General features: G+C 40.4%; 2 protein-coding genes across 5 annotated transcripts; one reads left to right on the top strand and one right to left on the bottom strand.

Annotated features, from left to right (window-relative positions):
* Positions 1–1,249: 1,249 nt before the first annotated feature.
* Positions 1,250–4,721, bottom strand: DPH3 (diphthamide biosynthesis 3). The gene is made up of 3 exons (XM_064444325.1): positions 4,568–4,721; positions 4,339–4,413; positions 1,250–2,772 (listed from the first exon to the last, which is right to left on the bottom strand). Exons 1-3 carry the CDS (start codon positions 4,718–4,720, stop codon positions 2,707–2,709), a joined length of 294 nt encoding a protein of 97 aa, XP_064300395.1. The 5' UTR covers position 4,721; the 3' UTR covers positions 1,250–2,706.
* Positions 4,699–23,850, top strand: OXNAD1 (oxidoreductase NAD binding domain containing 1). 4 transcript variants are annotated; one of them, XM_064444323.1, is made up of 9 exons: positions 4,699–4,781; positions 8,982–9,144; positions 9,426–9,489; positions 12,844–12,950; positions 16,266–16,407; positions 19,696–19,732; positions 19,838–19,938; positions 22,725–22,833; positions 23,473–23,850. In XM_064444323.1, the coding sequence occupies exons 2-9, from the start codon at positions 9,014–9,016 to the stop codon at positions 23,625–23,627; spliced, it is 846 nt and encodes a 281-aa protein (XP_064300393.1). In that variant the 5' UTR covers positions 4,699–4,781; positions 8,982–9,013; the 3' UTR covers positions 23,628–23,850. The 4 variants fall into 4 exon arrangements, with proteins under 4 accessions (XP_064300393.1, XP_064300390.1, XP_064300392.1 ...); XM_064444320.1 differs by having other exon boundaries at positions 19,696–19,938; XM_064444322.1 differs by lacking the exon at positions 4,699–4,781 and adding an exon at positions 5,379–5,461 and having other exon boundaries at positions 19,696–19,938.
* The last annotated feature ends 1,914 nt before the right edge of the window (positions 23,851–25,764 follow it).

Raw genomic sequence — 25,764 nt, 5'->3', positions numbered from 1 at the left:
TTGAGTATCTGTAGCTGATGTTCCACCCTCTCTAATCTCTAGTAAATACGATTTCTACTGTTCACATGATGTTGTTTTCATCACATTGGACTCCTCTGTGGAGAGTCAAGGACCTAATCAAACACATAATCCATCAATCTGAACATGTCTTATGAGGAGCGGCTGAGGGAGCTGGGGTTGTTTAATCTGGAGAAGAGGAGGCTGAGGGGAGACCTTATCCCTCTCTACAACTACCTGAAAGGAGGTTGTAGCGAGGTGGGGGTCTGACTCTTCTCCCTAGTAAAAAGTGATAGGATGAGAGGAAATGGCCTCAAGCTGCGCCAGGGGAAGTTTAGGTTGGACATTAGAAAAAACTGCTTCACTGAAAGGGTTGTCAAACATTGGAACAGGCTTCCCAGGGAGGCGGTGGAGTCTTCATCCCTGGAGGTATTTAAAAGAAGGGTAGATGTGGTGCTTGAGGATATGGTTTAGTGGTGGATTTGGCAGTAATAGGTTAGCAGTTGGACTCGATGATCTTAAGGGTCTTTTTCAACCTTAATGATTCTATGATTGTATAAATTGCATTATACAATTTGGATCCTATTCCACCTTGGTACAAATATGCTTATCATGAAACCTAAAGCACTGACAGTCCCAACTGATGTAATAAAGTAATTAATTCTGCTAAAATTACTGTTAAAAAGCCCTTACCTGTACCTTAGATGGGCAGGGAACACTGCAGAGAATCACTTCAAAGCCTGTATTAGCACAGCGCAAGTAAACTTCAATTGGAAAAACACTTTTCACAACCATGTAGGAATTCAGCCATATGGAGTATAAATAATTCTGTACACCAGTTTCATAAGTCTTTATGACAGTGCCTTACTTTCACTGTAAAATGAAATACGGTCAGATTACTTCTGTAAAATCTATGCACCTTTAGAGATGCTACACCTGGCAATTTACTTTGATGTAATGATTTCTGAGTACACATCCCCTGATGTTCCATTTGAAACTTATTCTATTTCCCTTTATGTAGAAGGCTTGTGGAAAATCCTTAAGATATTTATGCAGTAGACATTTCAACAGGAGCTTAAACAGGGTTCCTGTAAATCTGCTTTATAGCATCTATTGATAGACTGAAACACTATTAGCTAACCTGAACAAATTCCAGGATCATTACCACAGCGGCAGCAGCAACTAAACACCTTTGGAAATCATTGTGTCTGGTGCACAAATAGAAGAGGCAATGGCCTATTATAACCACTGGTGCAGTTTTAAATAGCTTTATTTAAATAGTCAAAATAAATATTTGATAAGATTTAGCTAATCAAAGTACTGCAGCATTATTTTGAAGCAGATTATCCAAGTAACATGAGTGCCACCTTCTGGTTTAGGCATGAAAACACTTTGGGTTGTGCATCTTGCATTCAAAACTTCTAACTGAAGGGTGTGGGTTTCCCCCCACCCTTTTTTTTTTTTTTTTTTGAGAAAAATAATTAGAATGTTCATCTTCAACATTCACAGAACGTTGCAAGAACAAAAACAGTTGAACGCAAGAATTCAGTAAGACTTACTTGTCTTTAGTGCCTGGAGCAAAATAAATGCCACACAAGTATTTTCCCCAAAATTTAACTTCACAGATGTGAAATCCTACTAAAGCACACAAATGACCATAATTTTTAAATAAATATTTAAATGCAGTGGTTTGTAATACAAGAAGTAGTCTTGGAATCAATGTACTTTGGAGTACACTCTTCCAACTCTTTTCTACCCTAAAAAATTCATTTTTATTATTTAAGTGAAATGTGCGCATCTATCCAGGAAGTGACAGAACCTAACGAACGAAGACTGAGAAATTCAGCAAATATACTACTGCAAACGGCACAAAGAACTGCAGCCCATTTTATAGTTGCTGCAACAGTCAAATCACAAAATATGGGTAAATTACATTCCACTTCCAAGTTCAAGTCCATTTGTACATTACTAGCTTTGCAGGGGTAAAAAAAGTCTGACTCCTTTTGTTTCATTTCACACAACACCCACAAAAATACATCATTATTATGTCAGAGAGTCATTTGGTAACACCTACCAAAGCTGTTTCAATGCAACTGCAATTTAAGAAACAAATTTGTCCCAAGTCATGTGTTGCACCCACTGCAGATACAAATACAACTGCATCTTCTTTGTGCTTACAGTAGTAGAGCGTCAGTTCCGGGTCTCCTATTTTTCCCCATATTCAGCATAGGCGGGAAGTACGCGAGCCCACGTCCTAGGTGATACCACGCTTGTCAAAGCTGTAATTCTGTATGGCATCATGGCACTTCTAAATTTTGTCTCCCCACATTTCAGCTCCCTATGCCAATTCACCCTGCTACACACCCACACATGGCCTGCTTTTCTCCATAGGCTAAGAAGCCATCGCTAGATAAACAATTTCACAACTCGACACAAGTCTATATACTGACTTCCTGTCTGTTAGGATCATACTCCCCAAGTCTTCTGGAATACATATGGCAACCTAGACAATTTTTAAAATGTATAACCCTTCTGAACAAAACCCATTCAACGTGTTGATGTCCCAGCAAATTCTCACTCAAATTACGAAGACAGCCAGTTATTGCACTTTTATCTCACAGCAGCGAGCGCTTCCAGGAGCTTTTCTTTCCACAGTTGCCATCCCCACACCTTCTTATTCCATAGCAGCAATAGTTCATGATGGATTCATCAGCACTTAATCAATTCCTTGTTTGCCAAAGGTTCAGCAACAACTTCATCACGCATGAACTGTTCCTAAAGACAGCAAGTAGAGTTTTAGATGATTTTTATTATTTTTGGATTTCTGCTCCCTCAAAAAACACCAGAAACCATTCTGTATTCTAGCCTGGGTATTACTGGTATGAGTCTGTCTCCCAAAACATGAAAGACATACCATGCCTACTAGGTAAGAAAAACTATTAGGCTAGCTGACAGGGCTGCTACAGTCATAAATACATCATCTGGGTGAGCAATAGGCTGACAGATTGGGCTCAAGGGGTCATAGTAAATGGATTTACATGGGGCTGGTGGCCAGTCACTAGTGGGGCTCCACAGGGATCCATCTTCAGGCCAGTACTCTTTAATGTCTTCATAAATGACTTGGATGCAGGACTTGAAGGAATAGTAATTAAGTTTGCTGATGACACAAAACTGGAAGCTGTTGACGCTCTCAAGGGCAGAGATGCCCTGCAGAGAGATCTAGACAAACTGGAGAGCTGGGCAATCACCAACCATTTGAATTTTAACACTGGCAAGTGCTGGATTTTTGTACCAGGGACACAGCAACCCTGGATGTACATACAGACTGGGGAATGAGGCTGGAGAGCAGCTCTGCAGAGTAGAACCTGGGGGTTCTGGTCGACAGCAAGTTGAACATGAGCCAACAGTGTGCCCTGGCAGCCAAGGCAGCCAACCATGTCCTGGGATGCATCAAGCACTGTATTGCAGCTGGTCGAGGGAGGTGATTGTACTGCTCTACTCTGCACTGGTGTGGCCTCACCTTAAGTACTGTGTGTGGTTTTGGGTGTGACAGTATATTAAGGATATAAAGCTATTAGAGTGTCCAGAGGAGGGCCATGGAGTTGGTGAAAGGTTTAGAGGGGAAACCATCTGAAGAGTGGCTAAAGTCACTTTCTTTGTTCAGGCTAGAGAAGAAGAGACTGACGGGAGACCTCATCGTGGTCTACAGCTTCCTCACAAGGGGAAGAGGAGGGGCAGGCACTGATCTCTTCCCTCTGGTGACCAGTGATAGGATCTGAGGGAATGTCAGGAAGATGTGACAGGGGAGGTTTAGGCTAGATATTAGGAAAAGGTTCTTCACCCAGAGGGTGGTGGAGCACTGGAACAGGCTCCCCAGGGAAGTACTCACGGCGCCAGGCCTGACAATGTTCAAGAAGCACTAGAACAACACCCTCAAAGACATGGTGTGGGTTTTGGGATTGTCCTGTGCAGGGACAGGAGTTGGACTCACTGATCCTCACGGGTCCCTTCCAACTCAGGACATTCTATGATACTATCTTAACACCACTGGTATTGTTTTGTCTGTGTTCCACCCCACGCTCACCCCAGCAGGCACGTTTTTAACCCCAAACACGACAAGAGAAAGAGAAGAGAAAAACAAGAGATGAGGCAGGACCCGTAGTAACAAACAAAAGTGTCACTCGCTCACACAACCCCATCCCACGTTTACCACGGGATTTTTAAAGCCGCCACCGAACTTCCCCAGAAAACAGCAAATCGAGACTCGACGCTGGCAGAGGCGGCGCCGGGGGAAGCAGGCCGCGGCCATGCCCGACAGGCCTCCCGTCTCCTCGCACCCACCTGGTCGTAAATGACGCGCAGGATGAGAGAGCAGCTAGGGCAGGTGGCCACGTCCTCGCCATTCTCCAGGTCCCCCTGCAAGAGCCCCCGGAAAGGAGACAAATCACCGACCGGCCGTCTGTCCGACCCACAGGCACCCGCGGCCGACGGAGACGGGACGGCGGCTGCTTCTCCCCCGCCTCCTTCCCCTCCCCAGCCTCCCCTTCCCTCCCTGCCCGCCCGCCGTTACCCGCGTGATGAGGAAGCGGTCTCCGCAAGGGCAGGGGTAGCTGTAAGTCTCGGTCTCCTCGTCGTACTCGAAGTCCTCAATCTCCACCTCATCGTGGAAAACCGACATGGCGCCGGCGAGCGGCGGAAACAGATACGGGACGCAGGGGCGCATGCGCCGCGGCCGGGCGGGGCGGGGCCAGAGCGGCTTCCATCACGTGATGCGGCAGCGGCGGGTAGGGGCGCGCGGTGGCTTCCCGGGGGTCTCCCCGCTTCCTCTCCCCTCACAGCGGAGCCCCGCGCCCCGGGTGGGCGCCGTGGCCGGGCCGCCGACCCCAACCCCGACCGATCCCCCGCCCCGACCGATCCCCCCCCCCCCCCCGGCCCTGCCGGCTTCCCGTCCTGGCCGCCTCCGCGCCTGATAGGCGGCGCGGAGCGGTGCTCCCTCGCGGTGGGGGGACGCCTCACCCTTGTCCTTCCCCGCTGCCACCTTGTCCTTCCCTGCTTCCCGCGCCGAGGTGGGAGGGCGGCGGGGACGCAGCCCTCTGGCCTCCTTAATGCTGCCTCGCCTCCGTCAAGCACAGGCTTCCCCCGTGGTCCTGCCCCCGCCGTGTGCTCCCTAATGCTACCTCAAGGGGAAAAGCTTGTTTTCGGTGGTGACTTTTGCAGGAGGGGCGGTTTACCTGGAGGGGTATCTATACACTTGCTTTTGGTAAAAGATTTCCTATTCTTCTTAAGTACCCTTGTTTCTCCTTCAACGCTCTCTTGCGTTAACTTCATGTACTAGTTTGCTCTTCAGTGAGGTAGAGGTTAACTAAAAGTTAACTCTCTTCAGATACTGTTGTAGCATTGAGGAAAGGAAGAGATGCGGTCGTAGATCTCCAGTGATATTAACCCAGGGCCAGTGGGTCAGAGGGTAAAGAGAGTGGATGACTTGCTTGATTTTAATTGAGGAGAGGAAGGAGTCATATGCAAAAGAAGCACTCCTTTCTCTCTGCAGAGCAAAGGAAGAAAGCGAGTGTTTGGAATGGCTGTTTCCTTAAGGGCTTGGGTAAGAAGAGAAACAAAAATAAAGGCAGAACATCCCACCAGGCAGGAGCTTGGGAGGCTGAAGCATTGTGCTTCTTGGAGGGCAGGGAATTGCTGAGGAGCAGGATGAGCCAAGAAAGCTGCAGAGATGGCAGCGCGGGGGGGAGGCTGTTCGCGTTTTGGAAAGGCGTGACTCAGGCTTGTATATGGTAGAGGAGAACCAGAACTTGTTAAAAGAGATTTTGAAATTTATTAGTTACAGATTAAAAATTACAATTTTTATTGTGATTTTCAGGATTGGAAAGTGATTGATGATAGTGTAAATGCAACAAGTAGCTTGAACTAGTTGGAGACTTATTTTTAATTTAGGGTAGGGTCTTAGTCTTAAAATAGCCTGTATCAAGAGGATCTTTCAGCCCTGACTCAAAATTGTAGCTGCTACAAGAAAATAAGGCTGATGTTTGTTTTGTTGTCAGTATTATGTATTGCTACTTACTCCCTTTTTTTTTTTTCACCCCCACATTTTCATGTGTGGAACTGAATATACTTGCTTCCTAAAGTGGTAGCAGTGAAAATGAGGCCAGCTCTAAGAGACTCTCAACCTTACCAGTAGAATGATTAAGGTAGAATCCGTAAAATAAAGAATACGGAATCTTTGAATAGGATTTTAAAGTTAGGCCACTTACTTTACCAGCAGATGTCGCTGTGTTTAGTAGCACTTGCAGAAAGGGTTTTGAAGGATGTGCGGTGATTAAAAAAAAAAAAAAAGATGAAAAAAGAATAATTAAACATTTATTCTTAGACCTTGGCTTCTGAAGCAAAGCGTTGGACTTTGTCGTTCATTGTGATGTTGTGATGATTTAATTAGTCACAGCTATTGGCATAAACAGCTCAAATAAGAATGTCCACTTTCAAACTTCATTTTTACATTGAATTAGTTAATGTGGTAGAGTGAAAAGCTTGAAAACATGAATCAAAATGCACTTGGAAGCTTAAAAAAAAAGGAGATGTAGATGGATATAACCCAAGATCTGCTATCTAAAAGACTCTGGATCATAAAATGATCTCATGAATTTGAGTAACTCAGTAATTTGTGAGCACTCAGGGTTTACAGACTGAAGATACTGATGTAGAGGAATGTGACTTCTTCATTAGATGCATACTTTGTCTTGCTAAAATAATTTAAGAATGTTAATACTTTTGTTATCAATAGCTTCTACGTATTTGCATGTAGAAAGTGCTAACATATTTTGTTTAAATACAAATATACTCTGTGTATGCTATGGTAAAAAAATGTTAATTTTGGTCACTGGTGGTAGATGAGTTTTAAATAATTCCTCTTCAAAAGTTGTAAGCTGCTATGGAATTAAATGCTAAAAAGCTATTAAAAATTATGGACAGCTAAAAGCTGCAGGAAGTATTTCTTGTGCTTGAAAGGGGGCATTTTGAGTAGTTCCAGTAAATGTATTCAATTCCTGAGCAGCCTAATTTGCAAAAGCTCTGCCTCCCATTTGTACAAGATTACAAACAGGACAAATTACCAAGTGACCAGCCAATGCAGCTGTCAGTGAAAGCCTTGAGAGTATAGGCCTGATTAGTTAAACAAGCTGGATCATTGCCATTTCAAAGGATTCAAAATGAAAAACAAAAACATTTTGAAAATAAATTATGTCGTTTAAAAGAATCCAGGAAAAGAGATTTAAATGGAAGTAGAAGATTAAGAATGCTTTAAAGAAGCAATGGGCTGCATTGTAGAAATACTACGATAATTTGATAGGTGATGATAATATGAGAGAGAATCATGCTAATCCATTTTAGGAAAAACAAAGGCAGATTTACAAGGAATGAGAAATATCTCTTGGCTCACTATGAACCTGTTCCTACACTTTGTAAGTGAAGGATATTTCTGATTTACTTTTAATATTGTACATGGCAGTTTGTCTTTCTGTGTCATAGCTCTGTCTGAGTATGCAGTTTTGAAGCTTCACACTACTTTCAGCTGTGGTGCATTCACGTGTCTGCCACTCACTAAACTGTTCAGAGATGTATGTATTATGTAGGAAATATGGAAGTATGAGGAGTTGACATTTTTTTCAATAAACCTGTAAACAAACATTTTTATTTAATGTTTACAAAATTTTCCAACCAGAATAATTCCTTTACCAGTAGAAAGGGAATGCATATTCAGTGTTTGATCTTCTTTCAAACTTCAATACTGTTTGAGCATTTAGAATCACAGATACGTTGGCTGGAAGGGACTTCTGAGGGTCATCTAGTCAAAGCTCTTGCCTGGAGCAGGACAGTTGCTCCAGCACCAGATTAAGCTAGTCCCAGGTGTAGACCTTTGTACTTATTTAAGTTCATGAGGTTTGTTTTCTAGTCCTGCAGTTTCTCAGTGCCCCTTTGGAGTAAAGCTCTACCATTCAGCATGTCAACCATCTCTTTAATTTGGTATCATTCACAAGTCTCATCATCTGAGTTATTGATAAACTTACTGAACAATGTCAGCCCCAGGATACTCTTACTGTTACTAGCCAGCAACTAAAGCCATCAAGCATTCAAGTCTCTCTGCTCACCCAGCCAGTTTTCAGCAGCCCCCCTGGCCTCACCTTCCTCATGCATTTCCTGTGGGAGGTGGTGTAAAAAGCCACAGGAAAGTTAAGGTATATTGTAACCACTCCTGTCCCCTGAGCTGCATGACCAGACATTTCATCGCAGTAGGTGTTCAGATTTGTCAAACATAATTTGCCCTTGGTAAATCTGTGTTGAATCTCCCCAATTACCTTCTTAGCTTTCCCACAGCTAAGGGGACAACTTCTGAGCACTTTTCCAGAGGCTGAGGTGGTGCTGTCTGGATGCAGGCACTGCTTGCCTTTCTTAAAGGTGGCCATGCGTTAGTCTTTTTGCAGTCAATTGGAGACTTTTCTCTGATAACTGTTTTTCATAGGTAATAGACAGTAGCATCACAAGCATGTCAGCTGTGTCTCTTAGCAACCTTGAGCGTAACCCATCTGGCTCTGTGCATTTGAATACATCCAGCTTCTCTAAGCAGTTGCTGGCCCCACTCCTACTTATCCCCCTCCTTCCCAAACACTTCTGGTACGAGCAGGGGTCTGTGTGCAGGCTCTGCCTGTGAAGACTGAGGCAAAGAAAGTGTTGGGTACTTCAGCCTTTTCCATACCATCTGTGACAAGGTTGTCTTCCTGTTCAGTCAATGGATGCACATTTTCACTTCTTTACAGTACTTCCGTACTTTTAAAATTCCTTCTTGTTACCCTATATGTCTATTGCTAGTTTTAGCTTCAGCTGAGCTTTGGCCTTTCTGGTTTAATGGAAATAAAGAATGAAAACAAGCCATGTCAAATGGTGTGTATTTTATTTAACAAATATTTATGTGGGTTTTTCAGGAGCTGGTGATTCTGAAGACAGCCCAGTCATCATGGCTCACGCTACTATTTATGTGGGTTTTACTGTTCCTCAATTACTGAGAGGTGCTAGCAGAATTTTTCCCACTCATTCTGCACTGGTGGTGTTGAGGCACTCTGCTTTTTGTTACTGCACAGCGAACAGGTAGGTTTTGTATCTACAAATGCTGCTTTTTTTTTGTTTTGTTTTTAAAGAGAATGTCATGATACACTGTCAAAATGAAGCAGACAAATGATTATAAACCTATGAATACTTATTTAACTCCCAATTGTGTATATATATTTCATTCTTATTTAGATTTATGTCACCTGGAATGTAAACTGGATTACCCTGTCAAATTGTTATGTAAATAGAAATTCATATCAGTAAGGGGCAGTAGCATGGTTTTCAAAATGGCAATTCTCTTTGTTTGCCTTTTCTTGCAGCACAATAAAATCAAAGAGGAAAATGGACCATTTAGAGAGGACGGCAAATAATTTTCGCCAGGAGGTTAGTGTTCTTTTCTTCAGGATGTAATTTTTTTGGTTGTGAAGAAACTGGATAATTGTGTTTGATTCTTAGGCTTCATTTTCTCTTCTACTGGAGTTTTTTTACTTTTTTTTTCTCCTCATTTTTCATATTTGATATTGTTGTAAAGTAGGTATATTTTGGGATCAATGGGTGAAATGTGATGAATTATCAAAATTGTTGGTGACATGTGATACTGTCTACTTTGTTGGACAAGAAGCTTAATAGAATTCTGGTAAAGTATGGATTATGGTAAGTAATGAAAGCACACCAATACCCACCATCTCTACACAGTCTTCTCAGATTTTTATGGGTTTCTACAGTTTTGATTCATATTTGAGGTTAAAAATGTGGAAAACTTCCTTTTATAACATAGGAGGTAAGATAAATAGTGTAGAAAATTTGAAGGGAGAGATGATAGACAATTGTAAAAAAGATCTTAGTTTCCAACTATTTTAATTGACAAGTACAAGGAAGATAGAGCATGGTTCTCCCTCAAAATCCAGAAATGCGTATTCTGGATCTCAGGTTTGTGCAGTGAACATTCTTTTTCATAACGTTCGGGGTGAACATACTCTTGCACTTCATATAGGTATTTCCTTTCTGTAATTAGCTGAAGTGGATGTTTTGAATTTTTAATTACTGAGAGAATATGACTTCCACTGTCATAAGCATTTCACTACTGAAACAATTCTGCATTTTTCTTTTACTTTTCTGGAGGAGTACAGCACTTTTTTTGACTGTAAAATCCCATCTTTAGTTCCTAGGAGTTGGAAATGGTGCCAAATTTTCTCCATTGTTTAGTTAGCTTCTCTCAGTCTTGAGTAGCTGTTCATGACAGGCCAGTGCTGCATGTGTCACACAGCAGGACAAAACCACGTGTTCTCAAACACACTACAGAGATGTTAGCGTGCATATTTGTACGTAATTAAGTTCTTCTCTGCTAGGTTTTTCCCTAACTGTAGTTGAGAGTAAGTCACAGGCCAAGTGAATTCTTCTTGACAGGGCTGGGTGGAGGGGATATATAGGTAACCCCCAAATCTGAGGATTCAGTACTTGTGACAGAGACTGTAGATGAATGACACAAATGCAAGCTCATTCTGCCCATTACCAGAGCTGTCAGGGTGTGAGCCAGCTTCGGGGACCATGTGTCTCAGGGCTGTGCCTCAGCTACTCACGTCTAATGCCAGCTCTTACCTGAGTACAGATCGACATTGCATGTGGATGTACAGCTGCTCAGATTCAATTTATGCCAAATTAACTCAGTACATGGACAGAATGAGTATAGAGACAGGTACAGACAGATGCATGTCCTTGTTTGGTTCTGTCATGAAAAAAGTGATTGCACTTTTGAGTTTGTGTTTTTTTATCTTGGGTGGTTCTGATTGCTTGACTTGGGCAGAAAAAGCAAGCAACATAAACTCTGGGTAGCTGGAAAATACATGGAAAATGGATCCTTATGAGGTGTTGGGAGCTCTGAGGTGGTACAAGGAGTTGCATAAGATCTGAGGAAGAGAAGAAAGCTGTATGGGATAGGTGAAAGAGCGGGGTCAGTTCTGCTCCTGCAAATTCTCTGCATATCAGAGGATTATGCTGTTTCTTTTTTTTTAATGCTTGATTTGTTCTTTGTTACTGTATTTCTGACCACTTTAAAATAAGTTTATTATAAATCCTCTGCTTGGTTTTAAATTCCATATAATCAGCAGTTAGCTTACCTCAGTCTGCATTGCCTTATTTGGCCATTTCAGTCCTGTAGAAAGATGAGAGTCATAGGTCTGTGTTACATTAGTGTGCGTGCTACACAGTATCGCTGTTGAAGAGTGATAATGTGAAGGACCAGGGCAAGAACACCTGGAGTCCTGTGTCGTCCTCCCTCTCGCTGCAACTGTTGTGATGGTCCAAGATACTGGTTGAATGTCTTTGATCACCCCGACTCAAATTCAATTTTTGTAATAACTTTATACTGATTAAGAATGAAATTTCCAGTGCTCTGTCAGATGTAGCAGCCAAAGAACAAATTGAGGAGTGTAGTGAAGAGTAAAGAAGGGAATGAAGAAGATGCAAACTTAATGTCCGTTTCAGAACAACCGCTGAAGTCATGTCTGACATTTCTCTTGTGAACTTAGAGTGATTGCATTCCCCATTTAATACTGTCTGCTAATATGGAAAAGAAATGTATGCTCCTTTATTTTAAATTGGCAAATGTCCTGCTGTTTAATGGGACAGTGGACGTGTTCAGATGTTGCTTTATGAATAAATTAATTTCCTGCCATGTGTTTTAAATTAGAGCATAGTTGCTTAAAGTGTAATTTTTTTTTTAATCTGTTTGATCTCATACAAATGAGAAATGGTAGAGTTGTGGTGGTATTATTAGTGTTTCCTAGTGTGGTAAATGACATCAGCATTTTTTAAGAGCAAAATCTGTATATTGGCCTATACAGAAAATATGTAGGGCATTCCTTGCTTTGTAGAGGAAAAAGGTTAATTAGACCTCAAAAATACCTGAAGAGGAAGGGCAGGAAGGAGAGGGGATGAAAATCCATGTTGTACTGATAGGCATCAAAGTTTAAGTGGCAAGCTCCTCCCCAGTGGTACTCTCACAAAATCTGCTTTACATTTAGAAAAACATTATTTTTCTTTTTTTTTTAATCTCTATAAAAGCGGTACCAGCTATGGCCCTTACATCCTTTCCCAAACAAACACTCTTCTGTTAACTAGCAATGAATGCTTCTGTCGCAGTTTCCCTGTGTTCGTAGATCACACAGGTGGTCAGATAGGTATGTGTCTAAAAGCAGTAACACCAGGCTTGTTGGTTTGGTTTCACTAATGCACAGTCTTTCAGTAATGCATTTAATTACTTAAATAAAACTAGATACAAATCCAGAGTTCTCCCTGGGACTTTAGTAGCAGCTGATCTTTCACAAGTTTCATTTGTCAGTCTTGATATCAGAGATCTTTTTATTTTGTTGCTGGAAAGATACAGGAGGGTTTGCCTTGTATACATGTCAAAAGAATCTGAAAAGGGGTAACTAGTAACCGCTTCTCTTCATCGTTACGTTCTTTTCCACTGAAATAAAATAAGTTTGTGTATAACCTTAGAATAAACTTGACCAAAGTGGCAGACATGGTGGACTGTAAGTAGGAAACCATCTCTCCGTTCAGTGACTATGTAAGTGAATCCATTTTTGTTTGTCCACCCCAGTGAAAAAATATTGGTGCTTTAGGTGATGAAACGCTGCAGATACCATGCAAAGCGATAGGTATCTCACAGATTCTTGAGTACTTTTGCTGCAAATGATACCTATGTAACAGAATGGCTTATTTTCCTCTTGTCAGGTTATTTCGCAAGCAAAAGTGTGTGGAATCGCCAATGAATCGGAGACAGTCAAAAGGCTTCGTTTGGCTATTGCTAATAAAGATTTTACTTTCAAAGCAGGACAGTGGTAAGATTTTCCGATATTGAGGGGAAATTTACTAGCAGAAGTCCACTATAACTAAATGTTAAAAGGCCTCTGATACTGGAGTTTTGGGGGAAAAAAAAATCGTTAATCTATATAATATGATGGTTTATTATTGGGTGCTGAGACTGCTCCTGATTTGCAAATTATTTCGTTTTGGTTTATAATTAAATCAGAATTGCCTGTTCAACTTTTATTTCTTCCACTAGAAGTTTCTACGCTGAAAATTAAGCCTGTTAGGCCAGATTAATAGATAACCTAATTAATATAGATAGGCAAACTTGAAAATAAAAAAACCCTTGAATTATTAAGCCTTTGAAATAATTAGCTGTTTGTTTAAGCAACCTTACAGCTTTTTTTTTTCCCAGGGAAATTGTAGATTTTCATGTTTGTCTTCCTTCCTTGTTAAAAATATTCCCATTCAATCACTTTTTTTTCTTCTCTTAAAAATTAATTTGAAACTATGAGTAATTGCTTTTGGCATTGGTCATTTAAATGTTCTTAAACTTTTTATTGGCTTAGGCCATCTGAAAGTGGTTTTGCTGGAATCAAAGCATAGCTGCTAGGGTATTAACAGCATATGTTCCTCATGTAGCATTAATATGCTGGCTTTTAAATTTAGAACCAGAACACAAGATGTTGATTGCAATAATTTGTGGAGTAATTTGCTGCAGTTCTTGCACATGTGCAGTGACTCATATTAAATTTTTGCTTGCCAGTACTTGGAAAGTGCGTTTACCCTCCAAAAATGTTTTTGAAATTATCATGCTAAAAACCGAAAGCTTTAATTATAATTACTCTTTTTCATTTTCTTCTTCCTTGAAAGTATTCTAATGTTATTGTAAGGATACAACAACTTTTCTGTCCTTGTAGCTATAAACTGTGGTTGTATTTTTTGATGAGCAGTACAAAACACCAGGCCACAATTTCCTGAGAAGAAAAGGCTAACTTCTTAGAATTTCCTATAAGAAGATGTTACAGCCAAAGATTGTCACTAAAATGTATATATTTTTTGCAAGTGTTCTAATTGTCGAGTTTTTCAAAGCAAAAGTTAATTTATTTTGCAAGCATGCTGCCAGATATTGGTCTTTATCTGACATCAAGTAATAATGAAGAGACTTGTTGCTGTTTTGATTTACATTTTGATTTACTAAAACATGCATTGAGGTATATGCATGTTATAAATACTTTGAAGAAGTAGCTTTATGGTTTTAATGCTCTGATCTCTTCCTTCAGTAATTGCTAATGGTTGTTTTTTTAAAGACTTGGCTTAGGTAGCCTTTAAAAGGAGGGAAATTAAAAACCACCCGAAGATCTCTGTTTTATGTCTTTTTGCACCTCTCCTTGTTGTGGGTTTATAAAGTTGGTTTTTTTTTCCCTTGTTTTTCCTTACAATTACTCTTCACTTAAGCTGTCACAGGTGGTGTTTCTTCAGGAGTCCTCTTATCCTTCCTACACACAGCTAAGATGAGACAAGCCATTAGAAACACAAGCTAGTCCGCTATAATATAGTCTAATGCACTGAAATATCTCAGAATTGTGTAATTGGGAAAGAAATACCAATATAGAAAGAAACCTACGCCTACATTAGTATGTTAGAAGGGTAAAAACTACATTTGCTTTAGATTTTACAGCAATGTTTGGTTTTGTATGTCCCACTAGACATGAATAATATTTCCCTTATATGTCAGGCAGAACATTTTGCCTTGAATGTAATTTTTTACTTTACAGCATAAATGTAATTTCTTTTTTTTTTTTTTTTTGGTTAATGTAAGTAGTAAGATTATTTTCCACCAGAGGGTGGTAAAGAGCTTTAGTAGCATCTTGAGGTGTTCTTTGATCGAATAAATGCTGCAATACAAGAGTCATCCTTTCTAATCTCCTAGAACCTTACTGGCTGGACAGCTGAGCCCTGTGGTCAGTCAGGCTGCAGAAGCTGAGGACAGTGAAATAAGCCTTCTCAACTATTTTTGGTTGTTGACCTTTCATTTGCAGTCAGATACCTTTATACACCATGAAGTTTATTAGTATAAAGTTAAAAATTATATCACTATAGTATTATATGCATCACACTTTGTGCATTCTTCCAGAGAAAGAGGGTATTTTTCTTGGAAGGGTGAAGCTTTGTGGGAACTAGGCAGGCAAGATTTTGTCTTTAAAAAGTAGTGAACTATTCCAAGCGCTTTTCTCCTCCCTCAAGAATTTGTGATCTCCATGAAGAAGACAGACTTGCTGTTTAAAGAAAATACCTGTGCAGTGGAAGCCAGTCTGTATTTCTTGTTGCATTCTCATTTAAGTCGTACTGAGCCAGCCTAACTCAGGCTTGAATCAAATAATGATTCTCTAGTACTTGGCACTGTGGTTGTTTCCTAAGTGGACCAGGACAATTAGCTTTCTTTTGAAATACAGGGATTTTGTTATGTGCTGTAGAAAATTGAAGCATTTAAAGATTTATGTAACACAGGGGGGTTTAAATGTTAGATCATAAACCAACTTCTAACTTTTTCTGATACTGTTTGGAATATCAAAGGCTTACTTTTATGAAAAACAATTATAGCTCATATGTAGTAATGGCTTGCCATCCATACTCTCAAATTGCTGCTGTTTCAAAAGCTTAGCCATATGTTACCTTCCAATGTGTAGAAAGTCATGCATGGTTTACTTCAACTTTAAAAAAAATGGGAGTAATTTATTCCAGTTCAATTTTCTATCAACGAGAAAAAAGATATCTGCCACCAGAGGGCACTGCAGTCCAAGCGCTAAAGCAATTCTGCTTCCAGTAACTGATATTTCATCTAAGAAGTGTTTTAGGCTGTGGGTTTACTTCACATATTTCGTCTTCTCAAGAAAATGTTTAATCAAAAGTTATTTCCCTAAAATTAGTTTTCCAATCTTCTTAGGTTTGAAAATTGAAGAGCCCATGAAATGGACCAAAGAGTGAGATTTAAGCCATTCTGTCAGACCATATTGTGTTTTTGCTTTAATGTGTAAATAATTTATTTAAACACTTAGAATTCTAGTCTGTTGTAAGATGTGGCATGTAATGCTAAAAGCAGAATGGCTTAAAAACCTGCTATTTTAACAGAGGTGATGACAGGTTTCTAGATGAAATTAATTCTAAGGAAATGGCGTTACTCAAGATTAAGTCCGTTTTTGGAAAAGTTATGTTACGGAAATGAAGATGTCTGTGTAAAGGAAAGAAAATTGAAACAAAGGCAGCCATTTGTTTTGGTTCTTGTTTTCCATGTTTGGGGTTGTTGGCTTTTTTAAAAGACCTTTTTGTTTCTGGCCTATTTTTAGGGTTGATTTCTTTATTCCTGGAGTGTCTGTAGTTGGGGGATTCTCGATATGTTCAAGCCCTGGCCTGTTGGAACGAGAAGGAATATTAGAGCTGGCAGTAAAGCACACTCTTCATCCTCCTGCTTACTGGATTCACACTGAGGTAAATGAGATTAACTGTTGATTGTGAGACTTGGAATTTCTTCTTTTTTTTTTTTTCTTTTTGGGAGGAGTAGAAGGGGTGGTGTGTGTGATTTCTGACCGCTTTTTTGCTATTGACTACAAAACTCCTGTTGATTTGTTCAACCATTTTTAATACAATGTAAATCTGAAAACCTTTTGTTCAGTAGGGGACTGAAATTGGATATTTATGTGGTAATGTAGTTACTGTAATCTTGTGACTCCATTTGTGCTTGCTGGACTTACAGTGATATTGTGGTTAGTGTGTATAAGGGTTCTCACACCTTTGGAATTCATGAACTGAAAAATACTGGAAAACTTCTAACTTGTGTCCCTGCGAACAGGCAGTGTTACACATTACAAAGTTCCATCTGATAACTGGCCATCATTCCTGGCCGTTTCTACAAATACAAACTGGGAATCATTATCAGATAAACATAAATACAGATTATTAAGGGGGAGCAAAGGGAGATGTTTAGATCAGTTTTTCTGAAACAGCAAAACAAGAGAATACTTCAGACTTTCTATACCATTCTTTTAAATATGCGGTATTTTTGTAATACTGACATAGCCCAAGTCTTAATTTTTGCTATACTAAAAGTAAAGTCTGACACTTTGGCCTCTTGCAGTGTTTTGTTTATCCGTTTACCCCATGTAGTTATAGCCAGAAGAGTCCTATTTCTGCTGCTGATCATATTTCATAGATGACCTGTCCTATCAACTTTTGTTCTTTTCACAGCCCCCGGTGATCTGTCCTATTTACTCTTCTCTGCCTGGCATTTGTATTTCTTAAAGGTGGCTGCAGGCTTTAAATGGACAGATTCTTCCAGGTTTGCAAATACTGGCATTTTGTTCAGTGGCCAGCAGAGTTACAGTAAAGATTGATGCAAGTGTACTAGAATTGAGAACATCCAAAGTCGTGCTAATCTAGTAGTTAGCATGTGACCATCCACAGATTTTAATTGGTGTTATAGCAAGTTATACCTCCAGTGGAACAAACCCAAAATAACCTTTTTGACATGTTGTGTAGAACTTGTAGTGCATGTGCCAGCAGACCACATAATACCCAAGAGGATCACCTGTTTTTTGGTATTGCTCTTTAGAGAATACGAAGGCCTAACTTCAGAACTCCCAGTCTCTGGAGACTGTTTAGGATTTTTGATGTCGTAAATCAGTTTGCTGTTCCTGAGTTTTCTGGTCGAATTTATAGGAAAAACTTTAGTTAGCAGATAAGCTAGGTCAAACACGATGCTGTGGAGAAAACTCCAGGGTATATATGGACTCTCCTAGCTAAACAAAAGTACGTGCTTTTCCTTAGAGAAGAAGAGGAAAAAAAATAGCAACCTAGAATTTGAAAAGGTTGTGTAGAGGGTGAAAAAACTCTGCTACTTAACTATTTAAGTTATTTATAAGTGAAGTTGATATCTCAGGGTAAAAGATATTATGGGAATAGTTAGTACTCATTTACTCACTGTTTTTTTTTCCAGAGTTATTTATATTTATTCTTTAATATTACTGTATATAAAATCATAAAATTCAGCACAGTGTACGTCATAGCTTAAGAAAATACAGCCTTTTATTTAGAAAGATGTACATGCAATGTATTGATTGCTTCACTTGTCTAAGCTGTTTCAATGCCGTATTTACAAACCAGGCTAAAGGGCAATGCTTTCTCACTGTATTACTCCAGAAAGTATTGGGGTTTCTTGAAAACTGACTTACTGTTATTATTGCCATGGCTAATGCGCTGAAATACGTGTGTTATAACTAGACTGATGGTTAAGAGGGATTCTTCCTGTGTCCTACAGCGCAGCTTGATGACTCATAGCTGGTTAAGGAGGCAGATTAGACAAGAATGAGATTGTTTCTCCCTAAAACTGCTTATTACACAGAATCACAGGTTGGAATTCCACAAAGGGTACCATATTCTATGTCCTCCTTCTGCCACATGAATTTGGAACACTGCTGGATTTATGCGTCTCTGAAACAGAGTAAATCACGGTGGAAAAGCCTGGCAGTGTACACTGAAAAGGGAGAGGGAAATTAGTTTCAGATAATAAATGCTGATTTTCTTACACTGTAATCGAGAGAGAATCCTTTATTCAATAATTAGGACAGGCATAAAACTTTTTTGTTAACGGTCATGATTACTACTGTAGGAGCCTCTGTGTTCTGTGCAGTACCTGTGTCACAGGGCCTCTTTCTTCCTCCGGGTGGAACTGTTGTGTGTTTAGACCTGTGCTTACTATACAGGTGTCATGAATGAAAATCCTTTTGTTTCAATTACTGTTTCCTTATATCAAAAAGATATTTTGGAGGAAGTGTTTTTATTCTGTGAATGAGTAACTGCTATTTTTTTCAGCAGTTCTTACACCTCTAGTTTCCCCCCCCCTCTTCTTCTTTTCCACCTTTGTTGGCTTCCTTATCCTCTTCACTTTATTTTTTAAACCCTATATATGGTCTGAAATGAGTTCTGGTTTCTGCTCCTATTTGTTCTGTTAGCTTACAGTGACGTGGGAGAACTTGCCTGACCTCTCTGTACTGCAGTTTCACCCTTCATACCGGGATACAGTTTACCAAGATGGCACTGACGCAAATGTTTTATTTGTTGTAGCTTTAGTTTTCCATATATCAAAAAACCCCCATGCTTTGGCCAATTTCTGTAACAAATAGTTTCTTATGTACAAGTGGAGGGGAAGTTTTCCCCTGATTTTTCTTCTTCTGCAACTCTGAAGTTGCAAATGCAGAAGTGGTTCTACAAGAAATATTCTTGTGGATACTTGCCGCGCTTCTGGGTGGTTTTTATGTTTTAGGAATGGGGATGGAAGAACCTCTTGCATCTGTGCAACTCCTTCTGACTTCCTTCTGTGACCTCATAGCAAGGCTTTTTTTTTGAGATTACTGGGTTTGGGTAAAAGTGTGATCTCACATGTTAACGTTGAGTTTTCACAACCGCACACCACTGTGGAAAAACTCTTCTGTGAATCATTCCTCTTTCAGCTGTTACGGGGGTGGGAAGGGGAGTCACCATCCTGCCTTATCAGAAGACTCAAACTTCTGAAAGTAGAACTAGGTCCGTAGAGAAACTGAGACAGATCACTTCAGATAGCTGGAAACTGTGTTTATTTTAAAATACTTAAGTTTTCCTTCACTGGTGCATAAAAATAAAAAAAAATCACAGCCCAGCAAGTCTTGTGACTGTGGTGGAAGAAGAATAATATTTCAACTTTTGCTTTTAGTTTTGAAATAAATATCTTCTTTTCCATCCTAGTGTACTCTTGGCTCAGAAGTGGCTCTGCGAGTGGGAGGTGATTTCTTCTTTGATCCTCAGCCTGGTGACTCCCCTGTAGAACTAGTGCTGATAGCCGGGGGTGTTGGAATTAACCCGTTGTTTTCTATACTGCTGCATATAGCAGATCTTCATGGATACCAAGAGGGTAAAGGAAATGGACACAAAATGGGAACAGTGAAGCTGTACTACAGTGCAAAAAATACAAGTGAACTCTTATTTAAGGTAAATAAAAAGCTTAAAAAACCAATAGCTTGCAGATATTCAGCTGTTAGTGTGTGTATCAGTCTGTTGGCAAATTCCAGAGGCCCTCTGCGTAAGACCCTCTACAAATAGAGGCAAAAGTCACCTACTGCCTGAAATCCCATGTGGGTTTTGTTAATTATGCCAGTGTACAAATTAAGGATGTTATTGGACATACCTGGTCTCACTGACTTCACTGGTAAGTCAGTTAACCCTAAATGTCTATATTTTACTCATAGTTATACTAAAGATTATATATACTGTCATGTATATGTGTATACACACACTAATAGTATGCATAATGCTATATGCTATAATACTGTAACCACATCAGCTCAGTCCACATTGTATTGAATTTAAAGGCTACCAAGAACAATTATATCCAAAGGAATTACTTTCTCAAATAATAGGGGGGCTTTATTGGTAACACATTAGTTGTTACAGGGTACTGGTCTACGAATGAAGGGTTTATAAGTATTTCTTGTAACAATGCTTGTGGCAGCACTTCATCAGCCTTGACCTCGCAGTTAAAGATCAGTTGTCACTCAGCTGCTAAGGGTCACTGATAACATTTTTAGGGTCAAATTAGCACAGCTTCTGTAAAGAAGCATCCTGAATGATTTAGATTTCTTTGAAGTATTGAAAGCTTTTGATGGTAAGATGAAGGTGAAAATTTATCATGATTCCAGAAATTGTGTTGGGATCCATCACTAGTTTTTCTTCTGTAGTTCTACCATGTTTGCTTTCTTTGAAAAGTCATTTGTTTGTTGCTAGAAGCAGGATGATAAACCAGAACCTATCTGCTCTTCTAGTTGGCCAGCTGCTGATCTCCCAGTCTGTTCTGAGCAGTCATGGTTTTTTCCAGTGCAGGAGTTAGTAGCGAGTTTCACTCCAGCAGTGTATAACAGCAGAGCTTTTGCATTACAGCTTCTGTGACAGAAGTGAACACAATGATACGTTGCAGCGCTTAAATATATCTTTCCCTTCATTCTTCACGTCCCTCAAATCCTGAACATATATGTGAAAATTCTTTATTTCTGTGCAGTGGATTGAGGAAATAGGATCACTAGAGTCTTTACGTTGTGAGATACATCTGCACAAGTCTCCATGAGGAACTGTGTGGTTGTGGCTAATGTTTTGGAGGACCTGTTCCCTGGTGAAGCAGTTCTATATAGGGTCACCCTTCCTCCCTCTCAGCCTAATGTAATTGGTCTAATAATCATCGTGGAAGTGCTCTCATTTCACAGGCAGATGCACTGCTTCTGAAAACCTCACTTTTCAAAACAGTAGCGTTACAAGGGAAAGCAGAGTAATTTTGCTGCTTCAAGGTGCCAGTTAGCTGGCTTTCCCCGATTTCTCGAGGACTGAATGTGACCCTCCTTTCCTTGCTGGGGCTTGTGCCCTGTGGGTGGGCCTGGCCCTTAGGCCTCTGTTGTGGCGCTGCCTGCGTCATTTGGCATGCTGACTTACTGGGCTGCAACAAACCTGCTCTGCTGTTCGGATTCTCCTTCATCCAGTTAAAGAGAGCCTGTCTCAAAAATCGTACTGCAGGGGTCATGTCACGTGTGTGATACCTGCCCCTTTCTGTCCGTGTCGCTGAATGACAGAGCGATGGGTTGCGTGTCGGTGGTGTGAGTGACCGCAGGGTTATGTAAGCAGGTTAAGGCCTACCTTAGGCATGCTTTCTGGCTTGGTCCTAAGGACTTCGGCTCAGCCGGACATGATGAGTTTCACAAGTGCTGCCCAACTGTGCGTGGTTCCATACGAAGGGGACAGAAGTTGAGTCACATGCAGAGCAGTGAAGGCCGGCCAATATTAGAGGTACCAGTGGAACAGCGTACAGCAGCGTCTCGCTGTGCTGCTCTTCGTCCCATGTCTTTTTAGGAAATCAGAAACAGATTTATCTGTTAAGTAGGATCTGTCTGGGTGTTTTTTGTTAAGCCACCCATGGCAGACTTTCAGTGTAGTAAGTAGTTAGTAAGCAAACATGTAACCAAATGAGCTAATTTACCTATTCACAGAGTAGAAAATATTTTTATTTCAGAATTATTTTACGAAAGAATTTTCAGCGTCTGTTCCAGCAGCAAAAATCATGAACAGGGCAGAATCTAGACGGTAAATAACTCTTAATTCCAGAGCTAGCTATAGTACCTGACCGACAGATTTTTTTTATTTTTTTTTTATTACTGAACTGAAGTCATTGGGGGTTTTGTGGTAACTATCACAGCTGTGACTTAGAGAACTGAAAATTACAGAGTTGCTACTCTGGTAAAAAATAGCGTTAGCATTACACTTTGGTTTTATTTGGAGAGGATGTAAGAGTAAAGGGAGCAGTAATGTTACCCAATAAAGCAGACAAGACTCAGAAAGTTCCTAATAAATACAAACTGCAGGGTTTGGTTTTTTTTTTTAAATGAAAAACCCGTATGGAAGTAGAAGGAGGAAATAACAAGAATTTATTTGGGGAAGAAACCAAGAAACGACATAGCTGGTTCTTAGGTTCAAACCTTACAAATTGCAACCTATAGTAAAAAAAAAAAAATAGAGGAAAGCACTGACAACATCGCTGGTAGCGTATTTGCATTCCAGGTATGGAAACTCTGTGTACTAGTGGAGGTCAGCCCTTTGAAATCAAGCCCATCGAGTCCTCAGCGCTGAAATGCAAGGGTCTCGGTGCTTAGCAGGAACCACGGGTGGTGTGGGGCTGTGCGCGTGCATCTGCTTTGGTTAATGGCCTGTGGTACAAGCTGGTGTGTTTAATATTACAGAAAAATATTCTTGACTTGATGAATGCATTTCCTGGAAAGATCACGTGTCGTTTCCACGTTACCCAGCAGACTTCACAGATCTGTAAAGAACTTCAGCCACACATTACAGGTAAATATAATGGTAAGGCAGAGAGGACTTTTGAAATCTTAAGTTTGATTACATCCTAGAGGATGAAGTTATAAGTGGAAATTAGTATTTTTACAGGTAAAGGTTCAAAATGAGAAATGAGTTAAACCTAAATAATTTCACTGTACGTATTAAGCTTTGGAGAAAAATCTTCCCTTTGCAGTTTTTGTTTTCAAACAGTTGCAGTACTTTCTACTGGTATTTCCCACTGCAAACTTTATTCCAGACAGTATTAAGCAAAGGATTTACTTTGCTTAAGGCAGGATTGGTGAAGGATAAGCTGACTGCTTGTGAGAGATATTTCATCATGTTTCCATTTGTTTTATTTGTGTTAGAGATACTTATCTGATTTTTTTCATGTGAATATGGGATTTTTAATTGCGTGTAAGCTGTGTTCCTCTTCGGTGACTAATAGCCCGTGCATTCCAACTGGAAGTACTGGCCTGAATCCCCAGAAGAACAAATGGTTTTGGAAGCCTCAACTCTTGATACCTATTATCCTTAAACAGGCCTGGCATTTTTAAGGAATGAGTGCTTGAAATACCTCTAACCAATCATTCTTTTTTAAATTACTTCACGATTAATATTTCTGTTCTCATTTCCTACGTTTTTCTTTGGCAGAGGGAAGAATATCTGCAAAAGATCTAGAAAAACATGTCTCTAAGGAAACTTTATGGTACATCTGTGGTCCACCGCCAATGATAGAATCTATATCCAAACTGCTCTCCAACATCGGTGTTCCTGGAAACTGCGTTTTCTTTGAGAAATGGTGGTAGTGACACCTGCTCAACAGAAAACATGTTATTTGTTTCTAGTGTATTTTAATACGCTGAAATGTACAGAAAATGGACTGAATTACTTGGAAGATTTTACTTCATACATGAAGATGACCTCAATGGTGATGGCGTTACTTTCATTTAACTGTAATACACTTGCATTCAGTGCTGCTGCTTTTGAGGAAGAAATGATTTTTCTATTAAAGACATTAATTGTTCTGGGTTTTTTGATGGTTTGCCTACTTCTTAGGGGTAGCAACGTATTCTCACTTCATACGCTTGTTTTCTTAGTCAGCTTTTACTTTCAGTGCCAGATTCAGCAGTTGAAGAGAATCAGTTGTGCAGCAATGCCAGGATGGTTTAAAATAAATAACAATTCAGGCTCCAACTTCTGAATCTGTTCCAAATGGTTGTGCTAATGAGGCCACACCCTGCCTTCCTATTTTGAGGTAATAAAGTAGTATTTTTTTCCAGAAGTAGAGTTGCTGTGTTGTGACAGCCAGATGCTCGAGTGGCCAGAGCTTTGAGCAAATGGGGAGCAGATGAGCCAAATGTTTTCAGGCAAGGTCTAGATTGGATATTAGGAAAAATTTCTCCACTGAAAGAGTGGTCAGGCATTGGAACAGGCTGCCCAGAGAGGTGGTAGAGTCGCCATCTCTGGAGGTGTTCGAAAAAGGTGTAGATGTGGCACTTCAGGGCATGGTTTAGGAGGCATGGGGGTGTTGGGTTGGCGGTTGGAGGTGATGATCCTAGAGGTATTTTCCAACCTTAATGATTCTGTGATTCTATGATCCTTCTCTAGCCACTTGTTAAGAGGTTAAAAAAAAAAAAAGTTTATGTGGTTTAAGCCAGTCAGCTGTGTTGGCAGTAAAAGACTTTTTTTTTTTTTTATGATCATATTCAGACCTGAGTTTAACATATGGCTGTGTTAAAAATCTGTCAGCCTCTGACAGAGCTGCACAGTGTTATTCACATGCACTTGTACCCCTTGGTGGTGCCGGGAGAGGCTGTCCAGCTGGTGCTTGCATGTGCCACGTCCTCAAAAGCAGCAGCAGCCGAGAGGGGAAACCTCCACAACCTTGCTGCCGTACGGAGTTTTAGAAGGCCCCAGGACATGCCAGCTGTGTTTGGAAAAACATCGCTAGAAAGCTTGCTCTTTCGAGGTGCGAGCGTACCTCTAGGCATAACGGCTGACACCTAAGCCCTTCTTGAACGAAGCTTCTTCCCCCAGCTAGTAGAAAAACTCATCTAAATGTTGAGAATAACAAAAAGCCATAATGAATTAGTTAATTATCTGTATGGACAGCTCAAGGCCTTAAGTGGTAGAGATTCCCGTTGTACATCTGAAGACCTCAAGAAGGAACATTTAAATTATTAAAAATACTAAATTATTATTGAATTATTAAAAATGTTAAATAGCTAAGGCTTTCTCTTTGTTTGTGGCTCTTTTCCTGGAGGCAACTCTTTCAGCCAATAGTCAAATAAGTAGTGCAGCCACTTTCTTGCCAGCAGCACCCATCTGCTCTGCCTCGAACAGTGGTTGCAAAGATACCGATCCCAGCACCTGGTCTCCTGCCTGCAACAGGACTGTTGGTGTGAAGCACTTACTTATTTTTTTCAAGGATCACATCCCAGTGCTTGATAATAGGCCTCCAGCCCTGCTATAGGTAGCTCTCCCTCAAGAAATCATTTCAGCTTCAGTATGCTGGGTTTAGCCTCTAGCCTTAACCTCTTTTTCTCAGCCCCGGTACATTTTACAGTGCTTAGGCTCCCTACAGCCACAGCTACGTGCACCTTGCCGTCAAAACCGGTGGGAGTCTAACTAGGAAACCCCAAGCCCTTGCTTGGCGTGCAGCACGCGCATACTGCTGCAACCATTGCAGGAGCTGACTGAACAGCTAACGGAAATAATCTTATAGCTTTTCAGCCAACTGAGCTTCAAAGAGAAAAAGCCACGCTTACTGCAGCTTAGGACAGAGAGGACTTACTTCAGGAAACAGGCTGTATTTTGGGTCAGGAGGACATGAATGAGGGACGTTAAAGAGTTTTCATCTTCTGGTGCCTGCAGCCTCATCCTCTTAGCCTTGTACTTTTGTACCATGCAGCACAATACATGAGCTGAGACTACTCGCTGCCT

Source organism: Phalacrocorax carbo, chromosome 2, assembly GCF_963921805.1.
Source record: "Phalacrocorax carbo chromosome 2, bPhaCar2.1, whole genome shotgun sequence".
NCBI lineage: Eukaryota > Metazoa > Chordata > Aves > Suliformes > Phalacrocoracidae > Phalacrocorax > Phalacrocorax carbo.
The sequence above is the reverse complement of the archived record's forward strand: the minus strand, read 5'-3'. Positions and strand labels throughout refer to the sequence as shown.

Bases quoted from the DNA above. Each gene is read 5' to 3' on its own strand.
- DPH3 (XM_064444325.1), bottom strand. From the start codon at position 4,720: ATGCGCCCCTGCGTCCCGTATCTGTTTCCGCCGCTCGCCGGCGCCATG. The intron at 4,414-4,567 runs GTAACGGCGGGC...GGGCTCTTGCAG, and splicing joins ACCGCTTCCTCATCACGCGG to GGGGACCTGGAGAATGGCGA. The intron at 2,773-4,338 runs GTGGGTGCGAGG...TGCTGTCTTTAG, and splicing joins TGCGCGTCATTTACGACCAG to GAACAGTTCATGCGTGATGA.
- OXNAD1 (XM_064444320.1), top strand. From the start codon at position 9,014: ATGGCTCACGCTACTATTTATGTGGGTTTTACTGTTCCTCAATTACTG. The intron at 16,408-19,695 runs GTAAATGAGATT...TTTCCATCCTAG, and splicing joins CTTACTGGATTCACACTGAG to TGTACTCTTGGCTCAGAAGT. The intron at 22,834-23,472 runs GTAAATATAATG...TTTCTTTGGCAG, and splicing joins ACTTCAGCCACACATTACAG to AGGGAAGAATATCTGCAAAA.